This window comes from Artemia sp. Qi Xiang Cuo, chromosome 17 (assembly GCF_049724085.1).
Source record: "Artemia sp. Qi Xiang Cuo chromosome 17, ASM4972408v1, whole genome shotgun sequence".
NCBI lineage: Eukaryota > Metazoa > Arthropoda > Branchiopoda > Anostraca > Artemiidae > Artemia > Artemia sp. Qi Xiang Cuo.
The window spans coordinates 36769231-36796178 of NC_142810.1; the positions used below are offsets into that span (position 1 = coordinate 36769231).

The 26948-nt window shown below is 34.2% G+C and overlaps 1 protein-coding gene across 1 annotated transcript in view; it reads right to left on the reverse strand.

The window, feature by feature from the left end:
- Positions 1-1553: 1553 nt before the first annotated feature.
- The window catches only part of LOC148942152 (uncharacterized), a 146309-nt gene continuing 120914 nt past the window's right edge, over positions 1554-26948 (reverse strand). The window contains exons 21-23 of the mRNA XM_089103692.1: positions 23032-23386; positions 19074-19271; positions 1554-6513 (exon numbers count right to left, since the gene is read on the reverse strand). Coding sequence (XP_088959818.1) covers positions 6275-6513; positions 19074-19271; positions 23032-23386 — 792 coding nt within the window. The 3' untranslated portion in view covers positions 1554-6274. The remainder of the gene's footprint in view (positions 6514-19073; positions 19272-23031; positions 23387-26948) is intronic.

A 26948-nucleotide genomic window follows, 5' to 3' on the forward strand; every position in this document is an offset into this window, starting at 1 on the left:
CTAACAAAAATTATTACGTTTATGAAAGGGGTCTGAAGGCAAAATGGGTTAGGTAAAAGTATTTTGCCTAAGAATTGCTTTTTTTACTTCAAACTGTCCAAATACTTTATCCCCCCCTCCACTTACGTGCAAATATATAGCCCAAATTATATATTTCCTCTTTGTCCTGTCTCAGTTGTCTCACGCTGAGCTGAAAGAAACTAACTAAGGAACCGGTTTGTCCTCAAGTTTTACACAGCGCAAACTTCAGTGAGTGGGGTATACACAAGTACCCAAAATTCCTTCCCCCTGCGGAAAATAAAAAAATAAAGCTCAAATAAAACTCTAAAATTTGAAAAGCCTTATTTTCCACGGGGGGGGGGGGAGGGTTATTTTCCGTGTGTGGGGGGGGGGGGGGTAAACGCCTAGAACCGTCTTACTAGCTGTTTTCCTACGAGAAATGCAGGCGTAGTTCAGTCACATATAACCTTTGCTGGAAATAATCTACAAGCTTTCGTTTGGGTAGACATTCGTTAGGTCCGTACTATTCTTGGGGCAAGGTAAGATAACAAATTTAAAAGTTTTGCAACTTAAAACAAACTTTATTAATTCACAATTTCATAGTTGCATACAATCGTCAAAAAACAATAGCGTAGTAAAAAGCATAAAGTAAATAGAAAATGCGAAAAGAATGAGAGACCAAGAGTAGTACTACGCAGCTAATCAAGAAGAAGACCTTAAATAAGTCCGGTATTACAATAACTAAAAATGAATAAAGAAACCCCATTTTTGGTGTGAGGTAAATAACTACACAACATTTTAAATGAAGCCTCAACTTCATCAACCGCATATTTTAACTAGGAAGCCACATAACTTTCAAAGAATACTGCCATGCTCACTTCAGATGATGTGTCAATTTTCGCTGTTTTTTTTTTCCGAGTTATAGATGTCATGAGAAACAAACATTAGTCATGAGCACCAAACCACTATCTCCCTTGGATTCAATCCAAAATTACAAAACAAACATCATATGCTGTCACCTGCAATTGGCAGCTGAATTATTTGCTTTCATTTTAACACCCAATTCTAAACCCTTGTGCTACCTGAAATAGGTTTGACATCATTGCTGCAGCATCTGCTGCAACCTAGTAAAGAACAAACTCTTGCCCATAGTAACTGAAATATTTTAAAACACTTAAACACATTCTTAGACCACACTGGCTATACATGACAAATGAAACTCAGAGAGGAAAGAAAATAACAAAATGAAAAATAAAATAAAAAAAGTTGAAAAAAAAACGAGGATTTTATCATCCAGTGGCGAACCATGAAGAAGAAGAAATAAGCAAATATTTCGACAAGGACCTCCGCCGAGTCGTCCTTAGTGCTAAACAAAAAAGAAAGAAAAGAAAAATGATTTTCGTTAGTTTCTTTTTCTTTTCTTTCTTTTTTGTTTAGCACTGAGGACGACTCGGCGGAGGTCCTTGTCGAAATATTTGCTTATTTATTCTTCTTCATGGTTCGCCACTGGCTGACAAAATCCTCGTTTTTTTTCAACTTTTTTTATTTTATTTTTCATTTTGTTATTTTCTTTCCTCTCTGAGTTTCATTTAAAACACTTAAGAAAACAAAAAAACTGACAAGCGAAGAAGATTCGCCATTTGAAGCTGATTCAGGAATTACGACTATGGTCAAAAACATGGCAGTGAAGGACTCAGTTGACCTTATCCCTTAGTATGATTCTCAAAAGCTTCTTCTCTGAATTATGAAGAATTGCTCAGTTGAGCCAGAATAAATTTGTTATTTTAAAAGAGTGTTGCATGACAAATATTTGTCCCTAACAGTATCTTTATTGCAAATGTAAAAATACATTCAACGTTAAAACTTACTACCTACCATGGTTCACTCTTTACAATGTTGCAGCTTTTGCTTTAACCCTGACAAAAAAAAGAAAAAAAAGAAAGAAAAAAGAATTGCCTGATTTGGTAATGCTAATAAAAAGTGTTTCATTAAATATAAAACAAAAGCAGTTTCATTAAAATACTGATCATCCAAAAATTGAATTTTGAAACATGCACTTAATGTCAAAAATGGCATCATGGCCCTTGGATACAATACTTGTTAAGGAGTGCTTATTTAACACAAAACGAATAGAAAGAACAGATTTTACGGTTATTATGATTAATAAGCTGCTATATTCGATTTCTCTCCTCCCTCCTTCTTAATAGTGAAAATGAACACCCAAAGAGGGGTAAGGGGCTGGGGTCTTAGATGACTGTAAGATAAATTCGTGCCATAAAAGTGTGAGCCACCTTGTATATAAACACCGACCAAGCTATTTACGTATCCTTAGCTAGAATACTGTTACATCTTATTTGGGTAATTCATGCTAGGTGCTGCTGTCTTCATGTCACCAGTATGAGTGGCGTATCGATCCCTCACTTAGCCCATCTTATATATCGAAGCCATTACGCTAAAGATGCTTTCAAGTAAAATTCCTTATTTTGTAAATAAAAATTGAATATTGCCCCAGGAGTGATATAATCTATTACAAAAGACATTTTCCACTGATAAGGCAGAATCTTGAAATAAGATTGAGGATTATCAGAGTAACTAAGAAGCATTTAAAACTCGATTGTCGAAATGGAAACAGTCGAACAGAAAAATTATAAACACGCAATCCAAGACCCCCAAACAAGCGAAATCAATAATTCAAATTACAAACTCACGATCTCTAAAGTCAGTAGAACAGCATATTTATAATCCAGATTATAAAAATGCAATTCGGTTCATCAATGGGAAAGGCCGATTGGCAGTCGTCAATTCCAAAACTACAATTTTCCAAAATACAATCAGAATAGTCACAAGTTAATCGTAGTTGTCACTAGAAAGCGTCTTATTAATGCAGATGAGTGCTAGGATGCTAAATCCTGCAATTCAGATTATCATTTTATAGCCTGGGTTGCTAATGGCACAAATTTTTACTTTGTCTAGAGCTTCAACTGATTGGCTCTGAAAGTTTCTACTTTTACAAGGATGTTCCATTAAAAATAAAAATTCATTTTTACTTTACAACAATTGAAAATAAAAAGAAATTGGAAACAAGTAAAAAATAAAGAATAGCATTTCTGCGCGACATTAAATTTTTAAGTATTTAAGTATTTACCTAACATTAATTGATTAAGTACTTATTTATTAAAAAAGAAAAAAATATTTTTTGTCAAAATATCAAACTGAAATTAAATAAAACTTTTGATAAAATAAATATATAATAAATACACAAATAACTTTATTTTTTAAAATAAATAATTGAACGAAGCAGCATAAATAAAACTGTATGGCTATTTAACGCTTTAAAATTTGATTACCCACTTAACAAGATCTACTAAAGAACATTCTCCCTTCTCAGAAACTTAAGCAAATAATTTCCTTTCCTCTAATTTTTGTTTTATAGAGTTGATCAAATTGACATCTTCTGCATTCAGTTTTGGTCTCATTTAGTTTACAATCATTATGCTTGAATCAGCACATAAAAAAAGACACAGCCATGAAGCATAATACGAACAAAATATATGAACCTTGATAGAAGAAAAGCCAAAACTCTTAACAAATTTCCACGTCTTTTCTTTAACTAATAACTATTGTTCAAACTGCTATCTAGCACGAGATCAAAAATTACAACATTGCATATGCTGAGAAAATCCTAAGAAGCAACGGTTAAATCTTATCTTTAATTTTCGGCAAATGGCATACAGCCACTATTAGTAAACGACATCCCCTACAAAAAAAAGAAAGAAAAAAGTTTGGCAATCAGCCATTTTTGCTGTATGCAAACTGGCGATATCGAGTTCCAGGACCAATTGGACCAGAGCCATCCAGGGTAATCACATTTCACCAGTTAATATAGCAGGGATAAAAGCATTATACAATACATTCATCTAAACACATCTAAAATGTTTTGATTTACGTGGCCACACTGCCGTTAATATTCAAGTTCATGGGCTCTGAACATAGATGCGAAGAATACGAGAAGTTGATAATATTTACGCTTATTTGTCTTTAATAGAGAGAGAGAAAAAAAAACATTATATAACATTTATATTAGAATCCATTTTTAAACTACTCTATGTATGCTAATGAGATATTAAAGCAGTTTCGTTTGCAATTTCAGCAGTGTACATCGGCAGCTTTTTACCAGAGCACCCAGTTGTGGAGAAAGCGTTATAAGAATACTTTGCAGAATCGGTGGGCTTTATTGACAAGGGCTACCATGCACTCTACCAGAGGGCAACTCTACTAACGTAGCATTAATTATTGAATTCTATTGTCGTAATGAAACAATAACATCGAGTCCCTTAAATGCAACCTACTAGCTCTCTATTTATGTTGCACATTTCAGGGCATGGACAGAATGATACGTGAAATACTATCTAAAAAAAAAGAGAAAAAGTTGAGCGATTCAATGATAAAGGTTTCATAAAAAATCTTAATGTTAATAAAAAAATACGATTCGGCAATTCAGAAGCCAAACTAACTCCAGCTCTAGAGTTGAGTTGAAATCTTGCACCAAAGTATTTGATTCTTAGATTTTTACGTTCAAGTAGGATTGAGAAGAACATAGGAATTAAAACTGTTTTACGTTTGTAATAGTGTATTAGCATTAATAAAATGATTGATTGATTGAATACCCTTCAATCGTAGAAAACACAATTTGGCCGCTGAATTTTTAAAGTAACTGATTTATACACGATCTCCCGGCGCAAATACACAAGCCTAGGCAACAAAATTCTAAAAAGAATGATATCTGATGATTGGTATACTACAGCCAAGATCAGTATTTTGTCTGTTTACCACTTGCCCCAGTTGTTTCTTTTGTGCAGTTGATTGAGTTGGTACCTAAAAACTCAGCTGTTATTGCAACAGAACACTTACCGAAACCAATTACACATTTTCTCAGGTTATCAAGATTTCGTATTGTAAAAAAAAAAATAATACAGTTTAATGTTGAACAAAAAGAGCTAACACGGGGTCTTTTATTATACAACTCTAGAAAAACCGATTACTCAAAGATTTTCTTTTTAGAACTTTTGGTTAAGTGAACAAACAAAAAACTGACCTGGCATAATAACACTTCTTTCTAAATCGAAAAGCGTTTTCAGCGTCAAATATAACATGATCCTCAGAGTGCGTTCGAGCATTCCTTATCCGATTATCCGCTTAATGTTAACTTCCCCAGATACAATACGTAAAAGATAACATCAAATACTTATCCGGTAACCTGTCAAATGAAACGCTATAGGCAACTAGGCAAGTAACAACATTAAGCACGTTGACTCTAATGTAAAAATAGCTTATTTAAAAATCCCTGAAGGTGTGCCACATTTCACAATTATCTCTAGATATAATTTTTACATGTTTCTATTTTTGAAAAGATTATGTTTTTGTTTATATGTGACTTCACGCATCCTCAGTTATCCTGCATTCTACAGGGTTAGAAAGCATAGATTTTCCGAGAACTAATGTAGATCGTTTCAAGAAGTAATCTTACTAGCCTCTGACGTCATTGACGCCTCGTCAATCGCTAATGATAAGTAATCGGACAAGTAACCATGGAATGTCCAAAGGTACTATAAAAATGCATTTAATTTCATACCACCTTGGATACAAAGAGTAGAGTTTTTACACAAAAACAAACAATTTTTTTAGTCAGATTTAAGAATTTATTATAGACTGAATAAAAAATGGTCATTTCAGAAGAAGTTATTCATCTTGTAAGTAGTAAGAGGGTATGTTTTTTTTTTATCTATTATAAAAACTTTGATACAGCTCGGGTTATGCTGTTCGCTCTTTTGCAGATACCACGAACTGCGTTGATTTCAACAGTTGTGCTGCATGCCTGGCGACTGAACCATTGCGATTAAAAATTAAAACAAAAAAGAGAATAGTCGTGGGAACTTCAGAGCGACAAAACTAAATTACAGAAAATTTGAAAAACAGATTGGTCACCTATCTTTCTATATACATTTTTATGAGTGTGCATTATTAGGCTGTAAAATATTCCAACAATCCAATGGGAAATCGCCCACAGTGCATAAGACAGAAAAGTAAGCGAGATAGATGAAACAAAGCATGTCACATAAAAAAAAAAAAAAATACTACATTTTGCTACATTAACAATGGATCATGTGCGAGCCCTTTTGCTTCAGAGAAAAAGCACACACATACATCATCACGTCAATGTAGAATAAAGAGTCAAATTGAAACGATAAAAACTTATATAAATCGGCAATAACAATTACACAGGGGTGTCATAACGCTTTTCAGGTTCAGCTGCCACAGAACTCAAATCTTCCAAAGAAGCCAAATGAAGAGAGTCAGTGTCAAGTCGTACTGGTGATGAAACTAAAGTTAAATTTGAGCCTTGTTTCTCATTTGAAGAGGACACTTCAAGCAGATTTTGACTATTGCTGGGAGATTCAACAAGAGAAACCCCTTCTTCAGCAAACATTATACTGTCATGACTCGTACTTTTTCCTAGAATAGAAAAATGAGTTTGTCTTCTTTTTTAAAATTGTGGCACCATTTAAGATGGCATTACTTTTTCGTCACAAATTTGGCTACTCTTTCCCGCTTTTCAACTTATAAAACCTAAATGAAAACGGTGCCAAGAGGTTTTGAAGACGAAGCCTTGATAAGTTAATAAAGAAAAATTGGAAAGCCAAGTAAGGGAGGACACAAAACGTGTAAACAAGGAAGGAGACATAACACAAGAAAGAAGAGAAACAACAAAAACAACACACATAGTAGAATGACAGGCCTGTAGCTTTAATCCATGAAAATTGACAGATATCTTGAGATATCTATAGCCTGTTACCTCAGTATTGATATAACTTAAGACTAGACAGATTTCCCGACTGAGCAAATACCTATCAATTCAGTAAATATGGAGCAGCTTCGCAAGAGCAAAATTTAACATAGCACTTTATTGCATCCTTCGGTGAACTTTCTTAATCTCCTAATGGAAATATTCAATATTTTGGCTGCTGAGCTCTACAAAATTGCTATATACTTCATTCTCCATTGAGTTACCAGTTTGCAGAAAATTTATAAAAGTGAATTCTATACAACCTAGTTACTTATACGTCTAGTTTGAACAACACCGAAATATAAATGAACATCTTTTCAATTTGAGCGATTGAGCAAGAGTGGAGTCTTTGGGCTCCACAGAAAAGCCAACATTTCCTCATCTAATTCAATGAACACTTGCTCATTTACTTCAAATTTACTGTCAGCTAAAGATTACCTTTTATAATTCTCCTGCACACCATGACATGTACAGTTTACATTTAATTATAGTAAATAAAGCAAAAAGAACACTACAAAAAGGTTGATTTTCATACCTCAAGAGATGTCGACACGAAGACTATGCCAAGGGGATGACATCCCATACCCAAAAAAATAGACAAGCGACATTTTTTTAGACTGCAAATCACTGCAGCTTCAAGTCACCTGAGGCCAACAGAGCTATGCACGCTCCTCATCCATCTCAATCTATCCAAAGCCTCTCTCTTTACACCCTCCCAAGAAGTTCTCAGTTCCCTTAAATCTTTACATACGATTCCTTTTATTATAGCCCTAGAAAGCAAGATTAAACCACATTGTTCGTAAAACTTACTGTTGGAGATACGGTCAGTGAGACATGTACCCAGAACAATCCGTAGGCAATTTCTCTGGAAAACACCTAGGAAATTCTCCTAAAATCTTTCAGAGCACCTGGGCTTAAGAACCATATTTGACCACTGTCGTCACTATAGTTTCCAATATTCTAATCTTGCATCGCAGACTTATCTTCCTATTCTTCCAAACTTTTTTCAACTGTGAAAAAACACCCTGAGCCTTAACTATTCTACTTTTAACATCTTCACTGCATCCACCGTCTTTACTGATAACACCACCTAGGTAAGTAAAGCTCTCTTCTTGATCGATCTTCTTGTTACCCAACATCACCTCTTCACCTTCACTTATTGCTACTTAGCAACTTAGTCCTCTGAACATTAATTTTAAACCTATTCTTACAGCCTCAACTCTCAAAACCTCCAAAAATTCACTCATTTTGCTAATATGTTCATCTAGGATGCTTAAATCATCAGCATAATCTAAGTCTAGGAGAGTTTTACTTCCCCAATTGATTCTGTCTTCTCTTTGCTCTATTACCTTTACTTTGCACCTAAGGACAACTTCTGATATAATACGAAACCAGGTACTAACCTCATTTCCTACCTTAAAAGCGGCAATGTTATTCTAGTACACATCACTAATCACCTAATGCATTTATCGGGCATACTATAGGCTACAAGGAAAGGACCTTCGCTACAGCTTTTCTATCGGCTGAATCAAACGCTTCCTCATAATCAATAAAACTGAGGACTAAAGGGGTTTGATGACTCAGGCACTTCTCAATTATTAATCCAACAGTGAAAATTTAGTCGACACACGATCTTCCCTTAAAAAAACCACACTGTTCTTTCCTTAAAACTTTATCTAAATCATTTCTAAGTCTAAAAAGCATCATCATACTAAGTAATTCACTTCCAACAGAAACCAACGTACTGCCTCTATAATTACTACACGTACTATTATCACTTCTCTAACAGAAGGGTTAATTGAAGTTTTCCTAAAATCAATAGGTACTTCCCCCCTTTCAAAATCATATTAATAATCTTCAGTAATTTCATAATCTTCATTTCACAACCATCAGATTTAAAATACCTCATTTACCACAGTACCAGCACTTGAGGCCTTATTATTTCTAATTCTTCCTAGCAAAATAAATCTTCTTTCATATCCAAAGCGCCACAGAATTTTTCACTCTTTTTTATATCTTTTCCTGTAACTCGATCACGGTTTAGTACATTCTCAAAATGTTCTGCCCATCTCCCTTTGACTGAAATAGTTCATGCTATGAAAGTTGCGGTTTCCGTTGCGGTTCCTGTTATTAGAGTGCGTAGAAATACACAAAATAAGGGATGGTCTTTTATATTAGGGTTGGGCGAAGCAAAACAGAAACTTCAGCTATGGTATCATATTTGGGACTAAGCATGGGCACTGTTTCTTTTTTCTGTTTCTGTTCTGTTTTTAAAGTACCTGTTTCTGTTCTGTTTATGCAAAAAAACAGAAACAGAACAGAAACACATGACCTGTTTTTTATTTACCTGTTCTGTTCTGTTTTTATAATAGCTATTTCGTTCTGTTTCTGTTTTTTCCTACCTGTTTTTCTTCTGTTTCTGATTTTATTTAAGTGATACGAGAATGAGATATTTGTGAATTTTGAACTTGCAAAATGATTTTTAAAACATAATTTGAAATTGTGTAGAAGCGTGGTTACCTCTCATACGATTTCTAGAATTGGAACGTAAGTAAAATGATGGAACTCAGTCTGTCAAGCGTATCAAATAGTGCTACTTGATTGTTTCAGCTAGGCAGAATTAGGGACTAGGAGTCAGATAATTGTAGGTAGTTGCGTAAGTGTTAGCAGTGGTGGATCCAGGGAGGACCCGGCTCCCCCCTCCAAGATTTTTTCTTGCACCCTCATTCCTTACTTTTTTTTTCACTCCTTTGTTTAGAATATTTTTGTCAATTTCGTCAATTACTGGTACCTTTGTCACATTGGGTCCCCCCAAGATTTTGCTCATTGGTAGCCTTGTCACATTAGGCCTCACCAGAGATTTTACTTTAGATCCGCCTCTGAATGTTAAGACTGTAAAGGTGCAGTTTAATTCCACTATAACGACGTATTGCTTACAGTATATTATTCCATCAATTGAGCAGGAAAGTTGCACAGCTACTGTCCAGGAGAAGCAGGATACAAACAAATCACTTATGTGTATCCTGGTTCTAGTGGTAGGGCCTCTGTCTCCTACATTACATGGGAAATAATTTGCACCTTTAGCCGCGAGAACTTTAATCTAACTGTTTTTATGGAATTTATGCTGCTAAATAACATAGACCTGCTACGATTACCGTTCTGACCTATACATGATAAATACTGATTATTTATTTGTAAAATTCTCTTAAATGCTTAGTCAGAGAGCAATGTAAATGTATTGAAGTCTTGTCCAGTAGAAATATAAGTTTTTGCTAGCAAATCTTTATTACATTAACATAACAAGATAGCCAAATATACTTTTTCTCATGTTACTAAATTCATCTCTAAAATCAATAGAAATCCTTTCAAGGAAAAGTCTAGAGTTGAAACTAGCTGATTTTCTGGAAGGGACAAATTCTTATAAAATGCTGATATACTTTTCTCATTCAGTAGGATACCAATCTTCTCGTGAACACAGTATTTTTTACCATACAGCAAAAGAAATTCAAAAAATTAACACTAAGCGGTGAATTATTTCATTTATCTGTCTCATAAATACCAATTATAGACAAGCTAATTCCCGTAAAAATTAATATTGTGATTCAAATGGTCTAAGTTGTTATGAAACTGTAGTTGGGATATGTCATTTTGCTTTTATAAGCAGACATATTCTTTGGCTTATTGTGCCAACAAAACAGCTCAGGAGGCAATTGGTCCCTTTCCCCCTAGTTATGCCAGTGAGGTGAAAGAGGTCAGATATTTGGGTGGAGGTGCAATTTTTAAAATAGTAGGCTACTGAAAGGTGCTTCTAATTTTGTAAAAAATCCTAAAATCAACCTTTGTGCTAAGAAAAGCATGATGTCATCTTCTGATGACGACTTGGATGTTCTAACTAAAACTTCTAAGCTATCTCTCAGGGTATCCCATTTGAAAAAGGAATCACAGAAAGTATCAGGTGCAATTTCTGCAAAGTGTCTCTAAAGGCTAAGGGAGTCTCTACCACGACATTTATATACCATCTTAAAAGTAAGGATATAATTGATGTGCACAAAAATAAAGTAGGCGGCTGGTGCAGTAAATAACAAACCCAAACCAACTCAAAAAAAATATATATCAAGTCAGGCTGCTGCCCTAAAGAAAGCTCCCAATAGCAAAGCAAGTTACACAGAGGATAATGAATTAGTGAAATATAGAATAAGAAGAGTAGGCATACGACCATTCCTTATTTCTAATCATAGGCAGCGCGATAGCGCTGCCTATGTAAAGAACGATGTGGGCACAATGTTTTTTTTTTGTTTTTTTCAAAACTTCGTATCAAAACCCTCGGGGCGAGGGTTTTAAGTTATGCCCTGGGGGCAAATAAGAACGATGTTGGCACAATGATCATTGATTATTTTTTCCCTTTAGAGCAGGGCACTTCATATGAAAAGGGTCGTCGTAGAAACTTCAAAAGGGGCTCATTGGATTGGAAATCGGGAGTTCTAGTGCCCTTTTTAATAGTCGAAAGTGATTTGAGGGCAACTAGCCCCCCCCCCCCCCAAACCCATCAACCCCACAGACATCCAATAAAAATTTTGAGATAGCCATTTTGTTCAGCGTAGTTGATTTCCAGATATAAAAAATGTGTTTTTGAGGAGGACACTCCCCCACAACCCTCAGGGCAAGGGTTTTAAGTTATGCCCTGGGGGCAGATAAGGTTTTTTATAGAAGGCGTTGTCGTAGAAACTTTACAACAGGCTCTTTTTACTGAAAATAAAGGGTTATGGGAGAGTGTCTTCCTCAAAAACATACTTTCTATATATAAATGAACTACGCTGAACAAAATGGCTATCTCAAAATTTTGAGTGCCCTTTTTAATAATCGAAAGTGATTGGAGGGAAACTAGCCCCCCCCCCACGCCCCTCAATCCCCCAAACACATCCAATCAAAATTTTGAGATAGCCAATTTGTTCAGCGTAGTTGATTTCCAGATAGAAAAAATATTTTGAGGAGGAAACCCTCCCATAACCCTCAGGGCAAGGGTTATGAGTTATGCCCTTGGGGCATATAAGGTTTTTTATTGAAATCTTTTTCGTAGACACTTGACAAAGACTTCTTTTGATTTGAAATTCAAAGGGCTAGTACCCTTTTTAATAGTCGAAAGTGATTTGAGGGCAACTAACCCTCAACCCCTAACCCCTCTCACCCCTCTAACCCTAACCCCTCTCACGCCCACCTTTTCCCCAAACACATCCAATCAAAATTTTTAGATAGCCATTTTATTCAACGTAGCTGAAAGTTTTGGAAATTAAATCTCTCAGGATGAAAGCCCCTCCCCCCACAGCCCTCAGGGCAAGGGTTGTAAGTTATTCCCTGGGGGCATATAAAGTTTTTATTGAAAGCGTTGTCGTAGATACTTCAAAAGGGGTCATTCAATTGGAAATTGAAAGGGCTAGTGCCTTTTTTAATAGTTGAAAGTGATTGGATAGCGACTAACGCCCCTCTCACGCCCACCATTTTCCCAAACACATCCAATCAAAATTTTGAGATATCCATTTTGTTCAACGTAGTTGAAGGTTCTGAAAATTAGGTCTTTTAGGCTGATAACCCCCTCAGAGCCCTCAGTGCAAGGGTTGTAAGTTATGGCCTGGGGGCATGTAAAGTTTTATTGAAAGCGTTGTCGTAGAAACTTGAAAAGGGCTCATTCAATTGGGAATTGAAAAGGGGTAATGCCTTTTTTGATAGTTGAAAGTGATTGGATAGTGACTAATGCCCCTCTCACGCCCACCATTTTCCAAAACACATCCAATTAAAATTTTGAGATATCCATTTTGTTCAACGTAGTTGAACGTTCTGGAAATTAGGTCTTTTAGGATGATAGCCCCATCACAGCCCTCAGTGCAAGGGTTGTAATTTATGCCCTGGGGCATATAAGGTTTATATAAAAAGTTGTTGTATAAATCATAGGCAGCGCAATCACGCTGCCTAAGTAAAGAACGGGGACACTCGAGAACGAGACAAGAGACGGGGACTAAGTAAAGAGGAGGAACACTCCCCCATAACCTACCGGGCAAGGGTTTTAAGTTATACCCTGGGGGCATATAAGAACGATGTTGGCACAATGTATTATTTAATAATTTTTCCTTTAGAGCAGACCACTTCGTATCGAAGAAGTTGTCGTAGAAACTTCGAAAAGGGATCATTCAATTGAAAATTGGAGTGGCTTGTACCCTTTTTAATAGTCGATAATGATTGGAAGGAGACTGACACCCCTTCCACGCCCACCATTTCCCGAAACACATTCAATAAAATTTTGAGATAGCCATTTTGTTCAGCATAGTAGATTTCCAGGTAGAAATTATGTTTTTGAGGAGGAAAGTCCCCCAAAGCCCTTAGGGTAAGGGTTGTTAGTTATGCCCTGGGGCATATAAGGTTTTTTATAGAAGGTGGTGTCGTAGAAATTTCGAAAAAGGCTGATTCGATTGGAAATTCAAAGAGTACGTGCCCTTTTTAATAGTCGAAAGGGATTGTAGAGCAAATAACCCCCCTCTCACGCCCAAATTTTCCCCAAACACATCCAATCAAAATTTTGAGACAGCCATTTTATTAAACGTAGTTTATGTATGGCAAGAGGGCATAAATAAATTATTATTATTATTACTACTAATTATGACTCCGTTCTTAAAATTTAACTGTGATAAGTTGAGTTTGACTATTTCATCTCAATTTATCAACATGCCAGTACAATATTTTACTATTATGCCGTATGGATGCTTATTCCAGATTTTCAGCAATTTTATCCATGGCCTCACATTATACCTCCTTTATCAGTATTTTAATGCTTTCTCCACTTTCTTTACAATCCTTTTATTTTCATACGATCTGTCACTCATTTTTTACTCTTACAAACCATTTCTCCTCTATTAAGCATAAAGCATTTACACTAATATTCCTAGCAGCGTCTCAAATCTCATCCTGAAGTCTCCCAACGTCATAGCTTTCCGGAAGGTAGCTACCCTTCCTAAATTTAAGCCTTAGATTAACCCTAGACAGTGCTAGATGATGATTTTTACTCTCAACCTCAATTTGTTCTTGTAGCTGCAAATAAAATTCATCTGAGTCTCTACTATCTCAATCAGTCGGTTATACAGGGGCATATACTGATATACTACTATGACTCATACCCTGCACTTCTTAGTCATAAAATGAGCAACTAGAACTGTATTATTAATTTATTGGCCTACTAAAAACAAATCCAAATATAATTTTGAAATATTATAAAGAGTATGGGAGACTATAAGAGTGGAAACTGGTGCTAGGGTCCAAAAAAAAATAATCAGCGCCATCTCGTTTAGGGTAAAGTTTAGCATTTTTTGAAGTTAAATAGCCCCAAACTCAGTAGGCCTAGGTCTTATGGGGATAAATCATAGCTAAGTGATTTTTTTTTGGGCACTGGCGCCAGTTTCCGCTCTTATAGTTTCCCATACTCTTTGATATTATATAGACATCCCCCCTCCCTTACAGACCTAGGAGCTTTTGGGAGATTAGCACAATTAATCAACCACATGATTAATTAACCATGAATAAATTGTATCTTATCTAAAATCAAGATCAGTCAAGAACATGTTTCGGGAATGGTGATTATTTAATACCTTTCTAAAAATATTAATTAGATTATGAGATATTTCCACAGATTTTGACAATATCACTGGAACTGCGTGGGTAATGTCCAGATATATAACATCACCAAGCCCAAAAATACTCATCTATTAACGGTTACTACAGTACAGTGGCTATAGGGCTCTCCTCCTGCCAAGGAGGATTGACGTTCAAGTTTTTATATATAAAAACTTGTATATAGTATTTTTATATATATAGTAATTTTTTATACATAGTTTTTATCAGCTGTTTATCTTTAGACAAAGTAGTTGACATAAACAATTTTCAAGTTCAAAGTTTTCGCCAATTTGAATTCTTTCAACTATCGCAAGATAGTAAAAAAAAAGAACAGAAGCACAGAATGCTAAAGGAAAAAAATTTACTCGTTAAGGGTCGGCCACACATAGCTGTAATGTCCGCTTAAATCGGAGCGGATAAGTGCAAAAAAGGAATAATGAATTCGGCGAAAAACTTAAATTTTGGTAGTGTCTTCTTCCTCATAGCCGAATTTCATGATTTCAGATGCACCACCTTCTGCCAAAATTTCAAATTTCTGTCTTCTGTGTTACAGTTGATTTTACGGGTCAGACTTCTTGTGATACACGCGGAACTAGACGTGCTAAACTCGTATCCTTTATCATTTATGGACCCACGGTTGATAAATGATGGGTTAATGGATTCTTGAAAGAGCTTACTCTATTGTGTGTTCTTAGAAGTCCATAAAAGATGTTCGGTAAATATATTCCGGAATTCCCATACGGAACTTTTTCATTTGTCTTACTTTCTCTTTTGGCTGCTTAATTATATACGTGGGGGGAGGGGGCTTATTCGGGGGGAATTGTACGGGGAAATTTCCCGGGTAGAATTTTCATCGGGAAGAATTTACATGGGGGAAATATTTCTTGGGAGGAATTTTCCATTGGTAGGAGGAATTTCCCACGGAGGGAGGGGGGTTCAGACTTGGTTTATAAAAATAGTCTGAAAATTTAATTTAAAAAGCTATAAAAACTGAAAGTAAGGAGCAACATCAATACTTCAACGAACATAAATTATTCCATATATGAGGGGCTTTACCCCCTTACTCGCTACACTGCCTCTAACTCGTTACGTTAAAGTTTTTCAAGCTATAAAAAGCTTCTTATTCCAATTTACCGGCCCTTGTGTTTCAGCAGTCGTTCTTAAAGAATTGAAAAAAAAAACTTACTAAAGGCACTTAAATTATTTGGTTAGTTGAAGTTGCCAAAGTAAAGCCCGTAAATGGGCTATATTTGTGATTTTGGCTTTATGGGGATGTGAGCTTTATGGTGATCAAATAAAACAAACTAGGTATGCAGATTCTGTGAGAATGAGAAGTTAAAGTTGGTCCCAATATAAGAGAAATAATCACTATTTACAGACAAAATTATTAGTAGTAGATACTAACTACTCAGCATGTTATTATTTCATCCATGCCTGTACATTTGGTTTAAAAGACATCCGGTTTAAAAGACACCCCCTCGCTCCCACATGAAAATATAAGAATATTGGCCTGAAACCGCACTTTTTGTTGAATTTTCCCTTACGATTTTAGGCTGCTTGAATATAAGGAAGTTTAACAGACAGTTTAAGAAAACGTGTCTTATTTGATTATTTTTTTTTTCAATAGAATACAAAATATGTTTTTTGAATAGAATTTTAATCTTTCGAGCCTTCGAAATTGATTTTCTAGTGGTTACAGCTTAGTTTGTGGTTGGAGTAAAACTACTGTATGTTGATATAATTCCGTTTCGACAATTAAGTACTGCCCGACCTTATAATTTATATAATTTTTAAATATTAAAAATATAATATATAATAATATCATAATATTAATAATATTTATATTAAATTATTTAAATTATTTTATTATATTAGAATTTTAGAAGAATTTTTCTTTCGATGAAATTTCCAGGAGGGGGGGTTTTAGGTAGGAGAAATTTTCCAAGAAGGGAGGGGATTCAGGCATAATTTATAGAAAACTCTGAAATTAGATTATAAAAAGCCAGTTTTTACAACTAAAAGTAAGGAACGACATTAAGAGTTAAAACCAACAGAAAATTGTTCCATAAATATAAGGGGCTGCCCCATCCTCTATCCCCAGCTTGTTACAACAAAGTTTTTTAATGCTATAAGAAGCTTCTTATTCCAATTTTCGTAATGATATTTAAATAATTATATTGAATCCTAGTAAGAAGGTGACAGTTTGCCCATTAATAAAGCATATGATAATTACAAGTCATCTTAGCGACAACACTGAAACCCCTAATAAGCCAGCCTTAAATTCATAATTTTAACAAATTTTGCATGTTTTTCGTTCCAATCTTCTGAATTTCAGATTTAGATAACTAAAACCTCAAAAAATTCATTTTTAGACAAAAAAAATTTATTTCCTTTCTGCATCAGGTATTGTATCTCTCAGGCAAAAATCCTAACATACCCCAATCTATTTCTTTTTGCACCCTGTGAAAATCGATTCCACTCCTGTTTAATAGTATACATACGAGTCCTGTTAGTTTAAAAAAAACATATAAATTATGAGAAACAAAATGGACGCTTCTGTTAAATCGGTAATCATGGTTGCAGCAGTAGCTTCAACCTAGTAAATGACAAACCACGGCAAATAGAATCAACGGAGTCGGTCGAGGCCTTGGGCCTCGACCGAGTCCGTTGATTTTGAATTGAAAATCAAGTATTTTGCAGTAGGCATCCAGAAATGGCTAATTGTAGAAAAAAGCCAAGACAGATAGTCCGAGTAATTGACTCGTATGTTGGTTTTGTACATACTAATTAAATTTTATAAGTATTTATAAGTTCGTTTTGACCATTATGGTCAAAACGAAAGTGTCATACAGACACTTTTCAATATCTTTTGTTTACTAGCATGTTTTTTTTCCGATTTCATTTAATCTTTATTCAAAACTAGCAGGAACTAGTACAGAACGAATTACTTTGTCATCGCTACAACCCAAGACGCCCTTTAAGTATATTTCAAGAATGATAAACTTTAACTGTTAAGTTAACTTGACCAGTTAACCTTTTACATTGGTGCTGACGTCATTGCAAGCAAGGTCATTTATATAGTTCTACTATAACGTCATTTATAGTTGTAACCATTCACAGTTAACGATTTGTTTTCAAAAAACATTTTACTATTACGACTAATTTAGATCATACTTTCCATTCCTGAATCAGATAGTAAAAGCAATTTTTTTCTCATTTCCCAGGTTTTTTTTTTATTAAACGCGTTTTTATTTTTTGGTTACTATGGTATATATATATATATATATATATATATATATATATATATATATATATATATATATATATATATATACTATCTTTATAAATGAGCAATAATCGTGTTTGTATTTATTTATTTTTCTCGAAAATCGCTCCATATTTTTTCCGGGAAAATTGGCATCTTAGGATGTTCTGGCCTAAAAAAACGATCTGAATAGGTCAGAAGTTTGAGAAAATTCGTTAAGAGCCTTAATAAAAAAAAAATTATGTGAGTGACGTCATTTTATATACATTAGTACTGAAATGACGTTGTCACACTTATATGGAAAAATTGAAGATTTTCATGCATGGAAACATTTACATTAAATTGCTTAAAGAGCAAAAAACTGGTAAATGCAAAAATATTTGTATGTATTTTGACAAGGGATTACAACAATTCAAAAACCTTAAAAAAGAAAACCAAAAGTTTGAAGTTTAGTAGAAATCGTTTTTGATTCAATAATCAAATATCTTTGAAAAGATTCAGCGTGAAAAGATATTAAATTGCCAAATTGCCTAAAGAGCAATAAACTGGTAATTGCAGAAATACTTGTGCATTATATATATATATATATATATATATATATATATATATATATATATATATATATATATATATATATGTATATACATATATATATATATATATATATATATATATATATATATATATATATATATATATATATATATATATATATTCAGGAATCAAGAATATATATGTATATTTTCAGGAATATTTTCAAGGTTCAAGAAATCAAGAAATGGCTTTGAGGAGTAAACTCCTTAGAGGTACTGGTTATAATGAATAAGCATAAGTAATCCCCAGCGGGAATTCCCAGTAAAATTGAAAATAAGGGTTACCCCCCCCCCCATAAAAAAAGGTTGCTGAACAATAATTTGCTTTAAACCCATTTAACTAATACTATACTAGAATTTGATTTAGTTAAACACATTCTTGATGCATATATATATATATATATATATATATATATATATATATATATATATATATATATATATATATATATATATATATATATATATATACACACACACACACACACATATATATATATATATATATATATATATATATATATATATATATATATATATATATATATATATATATATATATATATATATATATATATATATATATATATATATATATATATATATATATATATATATATATATATATATATATATATATATATATGTATATGTATATCCCTCTCTATATCTATTCTTCTTTTATTTCTTCAATCAACAAAAAGTGTAAAGTTACCTAATGCAGTTGGTTGAAGAGGGTTCTCTGCAGTCAATAGACACTGGGACAAGTTCGGAAAATCAGACAGAGGAACTGGAGCTTTTGGTATTTTGTGTCGAACATTAGGCGATGGGTAATTCAGTGGTGTGGAATGCCTTGATAATGGTGAATTTCTAGATGCATTTGCTGAAAAAGTGGAGCTACCAGATTGACTCCCTGAAATTAGTGATTATACAATGAAAAAAAGTAGGCCTAAAACAAGAAGAAGGATAGAAAACGATACATGAAAGGTGAAAATGGAAATGAAAATGACAGAATTAATAGAAAAACTTAGTTACGAATCTCTTACTAAAACCTGAAGTTCCCGTCTCAGTCTTGCGACAGATATTGAAATAAAACAGTATGACATATCAAAAATAAAGCCAATCTTGTCATTTTAGAATCTACTATGACTCTCCCCAAGACCAAGTCTTTATACTCGCACGGCAATTGAAGAGTGAACCAGAAAACACCAGAAACTCAAAACGTCCCCTCTTTAACAAGGCTCTTAATAGACTTATACAGAAAAGGCGAGGTAATTTAAAATCAAGAGAAAAAAGTGTTTAATAATAGCACCTCAAATAGGAAAGCCACCCAGAGTTGTACAAATTAGAAGCGTTAGAAGCCAGACTAAGGCGCTAAACTGCCCATTCGTGATTTTTCTCCGTAAACCAAATGGACTTCCCCTTAATTTTTCGTCAACCAAGTTTGATAGCCTGAAAAATAACTTTGTGTTTAAAGAGCGGTTTAGAAGGATTGCTCCAATATTATTTGCTGAAACAAGAAACAACATTTTGAGCCAATTTAAATTCAAAAATAAACTTTCTTTAAAATTCCTAATGATGTGCAACTAATAAAAAAAGTTAACTTGAAAAGTAACTAATTGACTTTAGAAAGCCAACACCGCCCACCATCCCTAATGTGCAAATATGTAACCGCATTATATTACAAATATTCTCTTTTCCAGTTATTACAGCACTGAAATGAAAAAATCTAAGTTATTACAGTTATTACAGCATTGAAGGAGAAAAATCTAATCGATGGCAAGGCTAGGGGAACTTTCCAGGTGGAAAATTCCCCTTCCACTTTAATGGCTTTTCTCTTTCAATTTTTCATAGTTTTTTGTTTTTAATTCATCTACAGTTTTAACCATTATTTCCCTTTTTGACTTTCATATAAAATCTGTACTAAATAAGGACATAGTTATCCTGTAAAGGTGATACAACTACGATGGGTAAGAAAACAAAAGATAACATGATAAATAAAATGAATACTATTGCTGATAAACAAAAGTGATCATCGTCAGATCCTCATTAAAGGATGATCAAATAAATGAATGAAAAAAAAAACTGATTAACTATCCGAATTAATTTAATATATGAAGCTTTCGTCATTAAAGCGGATAAATTTCAAAAAAGTGTAAATTTCGAGAAAGATACATTCGAAGTTCAAAAACTAATTTTGATTCATTGCTTTTGGTGATAATTGAGAAAAAGTAGTAAAGAGTCTTATATTAATTTATACTAATTAGTATAAAGACATTTGCATCATATATATTGCCTAAAAAATACGGTTGTGTTTAAAGGAGGGTCCCGCGGGATTGCTTGAAACACAAAACGACATTTTGAACCAATTTAATTCTACTGCTTTCTTAAATTTAATTTCTTTTGATTATTCACTTCTTTTTATCCTGAAAAAGTGACACAATTACGCTGTGTAAAAACAGGAATGATACGGAATGAATGAAAAAAAGAAAGAAAATAAAGAAAAACAAAATTGATCAATAATTCAGATCCATTTAATACATCATTAAAGCGGGTAAACCTCAAAAAAGTGGAAATTCCGAAACATAGTCTTCCAAAGTTTAAAAACTAAATTTGATCCATTACTTTTGATCATAATGAGCAAAAGTGGTAAACAGTAATTTAACATGCTAATTATTATATTTTCCTAGTAAAACATAGAAGTATGAAACGAAAACTAGGCTCAATGAATTTTTCTTCAAAGTCGAAAGAAAATCAGATTTTTTTTAGAGTCTTTGCCTTGATTCTTGGTAACGTATCCACTCTTCATACAGCCATTGTTACAATCATAATAAATTTGAACTTAGTTCAAATAAGGTTGCAACAGAAAACTAAGAGTTTCAGTTCAGCTATGTTGGCTTGTGCTAGTTGCAAAACGCACGCAAGAAAAACTTGACCGCACTTTAATATCGTAAAACAAGATGACGGTTCAGATTGGCGACTTTTTTTAATTTATAGGGTTTGCCTTTGTGAAACTTTTATTTTAAAAAAAAACAGCTTTCACCCTATTCTAGATAATAAACAAATCATATTTCATTTGCTAATACCATTAATTAAAAATTTCTGCCGAATCAAAACTTAAGTCTATAAAATCGTAAAAAAACTTAAGTCATCATAAAAGAAATGATTGCAAGTCACAATTCAAATAATAAAAATTAAAATGACACATAATCGAAACTAATAAATAAAGAGACGAACTAAAATTACAAAAGAGTATAATATTCAATATATTATAGTGCATTCAAAAGTTTTAGAGAAGGAGGGAGCTAAAAAAACTCATTGTCTTCTATGAGTTTTTTTTTCGAAACTTGTGCCAGTTTAGAGTAGGTTTTCCTTTTCTGGAAATAATTTCTATTTTATGCGGACTATTTGGCTTAGGAAATGTTTGATTTCAAAGGAATTATACACTTTTATTTTTACTATGCCTCTATTTTTATTCAGAAATGTCGTTCCGTTTTTCAATTGTGCTACTTTTAGAATTTCTTTTACAAAACTTAAGGATTGTCTTGTCCTCAATGAAAATCCATGTCTGGGAAACATAATTAACAATTAGCAACCAAACAATTGACAATTATGCGAAAAGTAAAAACCACGAATAGTTCTTTAGGGAGCTCGATTATAGGGAGCTCCATTATAAATCGGCAGAGACTCTGAATTTTCGCAACTGCCTTTAGATTCAACAGCCTAACACCAATCTGCAATAAAGCTGGCAATGATACAAACCAGTGTTGGATTAATTCCTCATTCAAAACAAAAAAATTACTTGTCAGAGCTGCGGTTGTTTAAGTCGAGAGCATTGCAAGGCCAATAAACGTTAAATTCTGCAAACTGTCATTTTTTGGGGATTTCAAAGAATTGTATCAAATAAACTAACTGGGTAAAGCAAATCTCTTCTTGATTTCCTTCCATGGTATTATTCTAACCTCAAGTTTTATCTAGAATAAATTTAGCCAGGCTGCCCTATATATACATGTTACCGTGAACGTCCGAAATTGGTGAATGTCGACATTCACCGGTTAATGTCCAAAATCCCTTTTTTTTTCTCCTTTGATTTGGTCAGCCTGTTCCCAATCAACTTTTTCAGTTTAATGCAAGATTTGATGATGACAGGTTAGGTTGGCTTAGGGTAGCTTAGGTTTTTAACCCATTTCTGATATTTGTAACCAAATTTAACCTAATCTAACATAATCTAACGTAACTTTTAACTTTTACCATCATAGCTTGCATAAGACTGAAAAAGCTGACTCGCAAAGCTAATTGAATCCAAGCAGAGAAAAAGGAATTTCGGACATTCATCGGTGAACATCGACATTAACCAGATTTCGGACATTCACGGTAACATACATACACTTAAATAACAGAATAAGCTACATGGACAAGGCACATACGGGTAATATCCAAAACCAAACCTCTACAAGATTAAATCTTCATAATATTTCTAAAAAAAATTTTCTAAGATATTTTTTTTATAACTCTCCTGTTAATTCTGTTTACAATTCCCCAAAAAGTTTATATTTTGCCTAAATAGTCTCCCGTTAAATGTATCCCTTCAAAATCAATTCATACGTACACGCTTGATACGGACAAGAGCAAAAAAATATATATAATAAAGAAAAAGATAGAAAACGAACTACCCAGCAGCCACTGTTCCTTTTTCTGCAGCATGACTGACTGCAATGCAGGAACCTGTGACGAAGATCTTGTGAGACCAGTGGGGGGAAGGTTTTCCTTATTAATAGGAGTTGATGTTTCTCTGACATCACTGAAGAGTGGGGTACTCCTACCTTCTAGTGGAAAAATACAACTAACAACACCAGCTGGATTTCTAAATAATGTTGATATCTTCAACTCTCCAGAATCTAACGGAGTTACAGGTGATGGAAGAGGATTAAGATGATCGTCTGATTTTGGTCTCTCTTCTTGGTATACTTGTGCAGCTTCTGTTTTTCTCAACTGGTTTTTCGAAGCGGCTTCAGATATTATTGTGTCCTAAAAACATAAATCAACAAATACAATTCAAAGAAACTGGTTCTGCCATAACATGGCGGACATACTATGGAAGAAGAAGAGGAAGGCGTAGGATGATGCAATGCAACTACAAAATAGTCTTGGTATGAAATTCTCCAACACTGGAACCAAAAGATCAAATAAGCATTAACAATCACGCAAATATTTCTTTTCAATTGTCCTCCGCTTGCATCGAAATGGTTATTCGATCCTTAAATTCGTGAAATATTAGATCCTGAACCCTGATGCTGAAAACTTTTATGACAACCAAAGTATCAAGACATACACTCTTTTAAATGGAGAACACCGTGAAATTTTTAACCATTCGTTGAAGTTTGCGGTAAAAGACAGCAGAATGATAGCCCAAAGCTCTATAAATAGTTGTTGCGCATTGAGGCGACAATTACTTCTTAGATCAAGAAAAAGGAAAGGAAAAAGAATTGAGTTGGGTTGAAGAGAAAAAGGAAAGATAAAATTGTGAATTGAGGCAGAAAAAATGATATTTTATTAAAAGACATTGAAATTAAATCCTGCAAGTAACCAAAAAACTAACTTTATATTACCTTTCCAGATTTTGTTTCCGAAATTTACCTACAGCAGTGTACAATGAGGCGAGTAAGATAGGGTCCTTAAAGATAAAACACGCTGAAGTCAAAATATGTTTCACAACCATCACCAGTCACGGGGATATCATGAAGAACTTATGGTAGGCACGCCACTTTGCCTGGGTCAGAGATTTAATGTGCCAAACCATATAGGCAAGTGGGTATTTCTCTGACGAGCCCAGGCGGAAGGTGATCACTTGAGAATATTTCATTAATTTATTTTATTTAAAATCGCTTTTTAACAAAAAAAACTTTGCATAAACACATCCCCTCCAAATGCCACAGCATGATATGGAGGAGGGATAACCAAACAAATCCACAAAAAGAAGAAAACAATATAAGTAATCAACATTAATTAACAGAAGGGATTTAAAAAACAAAACATCATGTGCCCAGCTACCACTAGCTTAAACACTCAACAATCAACTCCTTCTTTAACACACATCAATCAAAATAAGATACTAGATTTAACAATTTAATGCCATTTTACTGTATCAACTATGCATACTATTAATTTAATGTTTAAAATTATACTGAGAAAACAACCCATTCTTCACAAACCATTTAAATTCATTTAAATCCCTACTTTTAATATTTTCATTTAATTAATTCCATAACTTCACCCTCTAAAAACAAGAGAAAACATTAAATAGAAAAACAGAGAAAGCCGCTCTAAAAATATTAGATTTTAGGTGTTTTGCTTTTACGTTTATGATGGTTATGATAAGTTTGATTAAGGTTATGATTTACTAATAATAATGCTGCATGTCTATGGACCCTTCTTTGTCGTTGATTGTGTTTGGTTGTACCTAGGTGATTTGATGTTTGGTTTGGTCACAGTAACTTAGTTGCCGACTTTAGCAATTTGAGTTGCATCGTCAAGCAATTATTAGAATTAAAGAAGAAAAAGAATAAACTTTTATGGGCAAAAGGGCATTTTTTCTTAACAACGGCAAAAGCCACGGAAGATGAAATTGAATATTGTCAAGGTGACATAAAATCGTCTGTGAACGTAATTGCAACTAAAATTGCTCATTATGCAATTGACGAATTACCAATGTAACTTTGCTGTCTGTGTGAACCTAGGGAGGGAAGAGTAACCTGAATTTATTTTACAGGCCATGGCCTAAGTGATTTGTCCTAGGTGATTGGAAGTGTGAGTAGGGTCAAGGCCTCGTTCAAGTGCTTATTGTCTTAATTGCTAAGGAATAAAAAAATTTTTTTATCCTGTGATTACATTATTGAATACCTTTAATACATTATTGAAACTTTCCCAATGACAACAATTTTTCTCTTTACGTAAGGAACTGAAGCCCAGCCTTTTCAATATATTAAGATCCTAAACCCTGGCCCAAAGCCTTCCTCCTCTAGATTGATGCCTATATTTCTCGCGATGCAAAAAAAGATAAATAGATTCTTAAAGGAAGTATATTGCAAATTCGAAACATATTGCGCAAGGGAAAACATAAGATAATAATTTTAACGTGGATGGAGTATTCATTTAAAAACGTTAAAACGTTTTAAAACGTTACTATAAAATTAAAAAAAATTGACATAAGGGACTAAATAACATTGGTTGTTATCTCATTAAAATGGAGAAAGTTAACTTAAACGGAATGGTTTTCAGAATCAGACATTAAAAGACATAAAAAACCTGTTCTAGGACAGGGTCAAAACTGGTTGCGGCCTGAACAAAGGCACTAAAAGATTACAAAGGGACAACTAAATAGAATATAACTCATTAATTGCTCAATCGATCACTGGGCTGTACTAACCTCGTGATCCTAAAGGCCAAATCTAATTTGAAAGGTTTTTTCTGTCCTGGCAATACTGAGGAGCCCATAGAACTTGTGCTTAGACATAGACATAGACATAGACATAGGTTTATTAAGATCGAACAGCTTAGCCATGGCTAATTTATGTCGTCTTTACAACAATATGAAAAAAAAAAAAATACAAATAAAACTATAAAAACACAAACACGTGAATTCAAAAAACACTAAGTCTTGTTGTATGCTTCTACGAAAGAGGGGACAAACGTGTTTTTGTAGCGGTTGGTCCTGCAGACAGGGGGTTGCAGCTTCGACTGGGATCTGGTTCTTTGGTTAACAGGAGCATCAGGTGGGAGGATCAGTCTGTGATGGGGCGAAGATAGCAGTGACTTGCCGAGGGACATGATCAGTGATAATCGTCTGTCGCTGAGAGATTCAAGGTTCAGTTCTTGCAAGAGTTTGTTGTAGTCGTCACTTCTGTTACCAACGATTATGTTAACAGCTCGTTTCTGCAAAGATTCAAGGTGATCGCAAAGGTAGTGGGTGCTCTGGACAGAAGGTCCCCAGACAGCGACGGCATATTCGAGTAGAGGTCTCACATACGTAATATAGGCATTTTTTAGGCTTTGAGTGTCGCCGCCAAACCTGCGCATCAGGATGAGGGTCTAAAGTGATGCATTGCCAGCCTTAATAACCTTCTCCACGTGTTCGGTGAATGTGCAGTCCATCGATAATGTGACTCCGAGGATTTTTGCAGATGAAACAACAGGGAAAGGGACTTGCGGGAATTCCAGATCACGTTTTAAGGGGCAAAACCTGAGGATCATTGATTTATCTGCATTCAGTGTCAACTTGAAACGTTCACAGTCCTCAGAGAAGGATGCCAGAAGGGTCTCGCTGAACTGACGTTCGATTACACCTTCTCTGACGAGGTATTTGAGGACAAATGATAAATCGTCGACGAATTTGAGTCGCTCTTCGAAATTCTGAAGGAGGAAGTTGATGAGGGAGATAAATATGAAACCAGCAAGTCTTGTACCCTGAGGGGCTCCACAGGTAAGTTTAGACCAGTATGAGATCAAGTCACCTTCAAACAATGGAAATACACACTGCATTCTGTCCTGGAGGAAGCTCATCACTAATGCAAGAGACCGCTTCTGTGCGCCC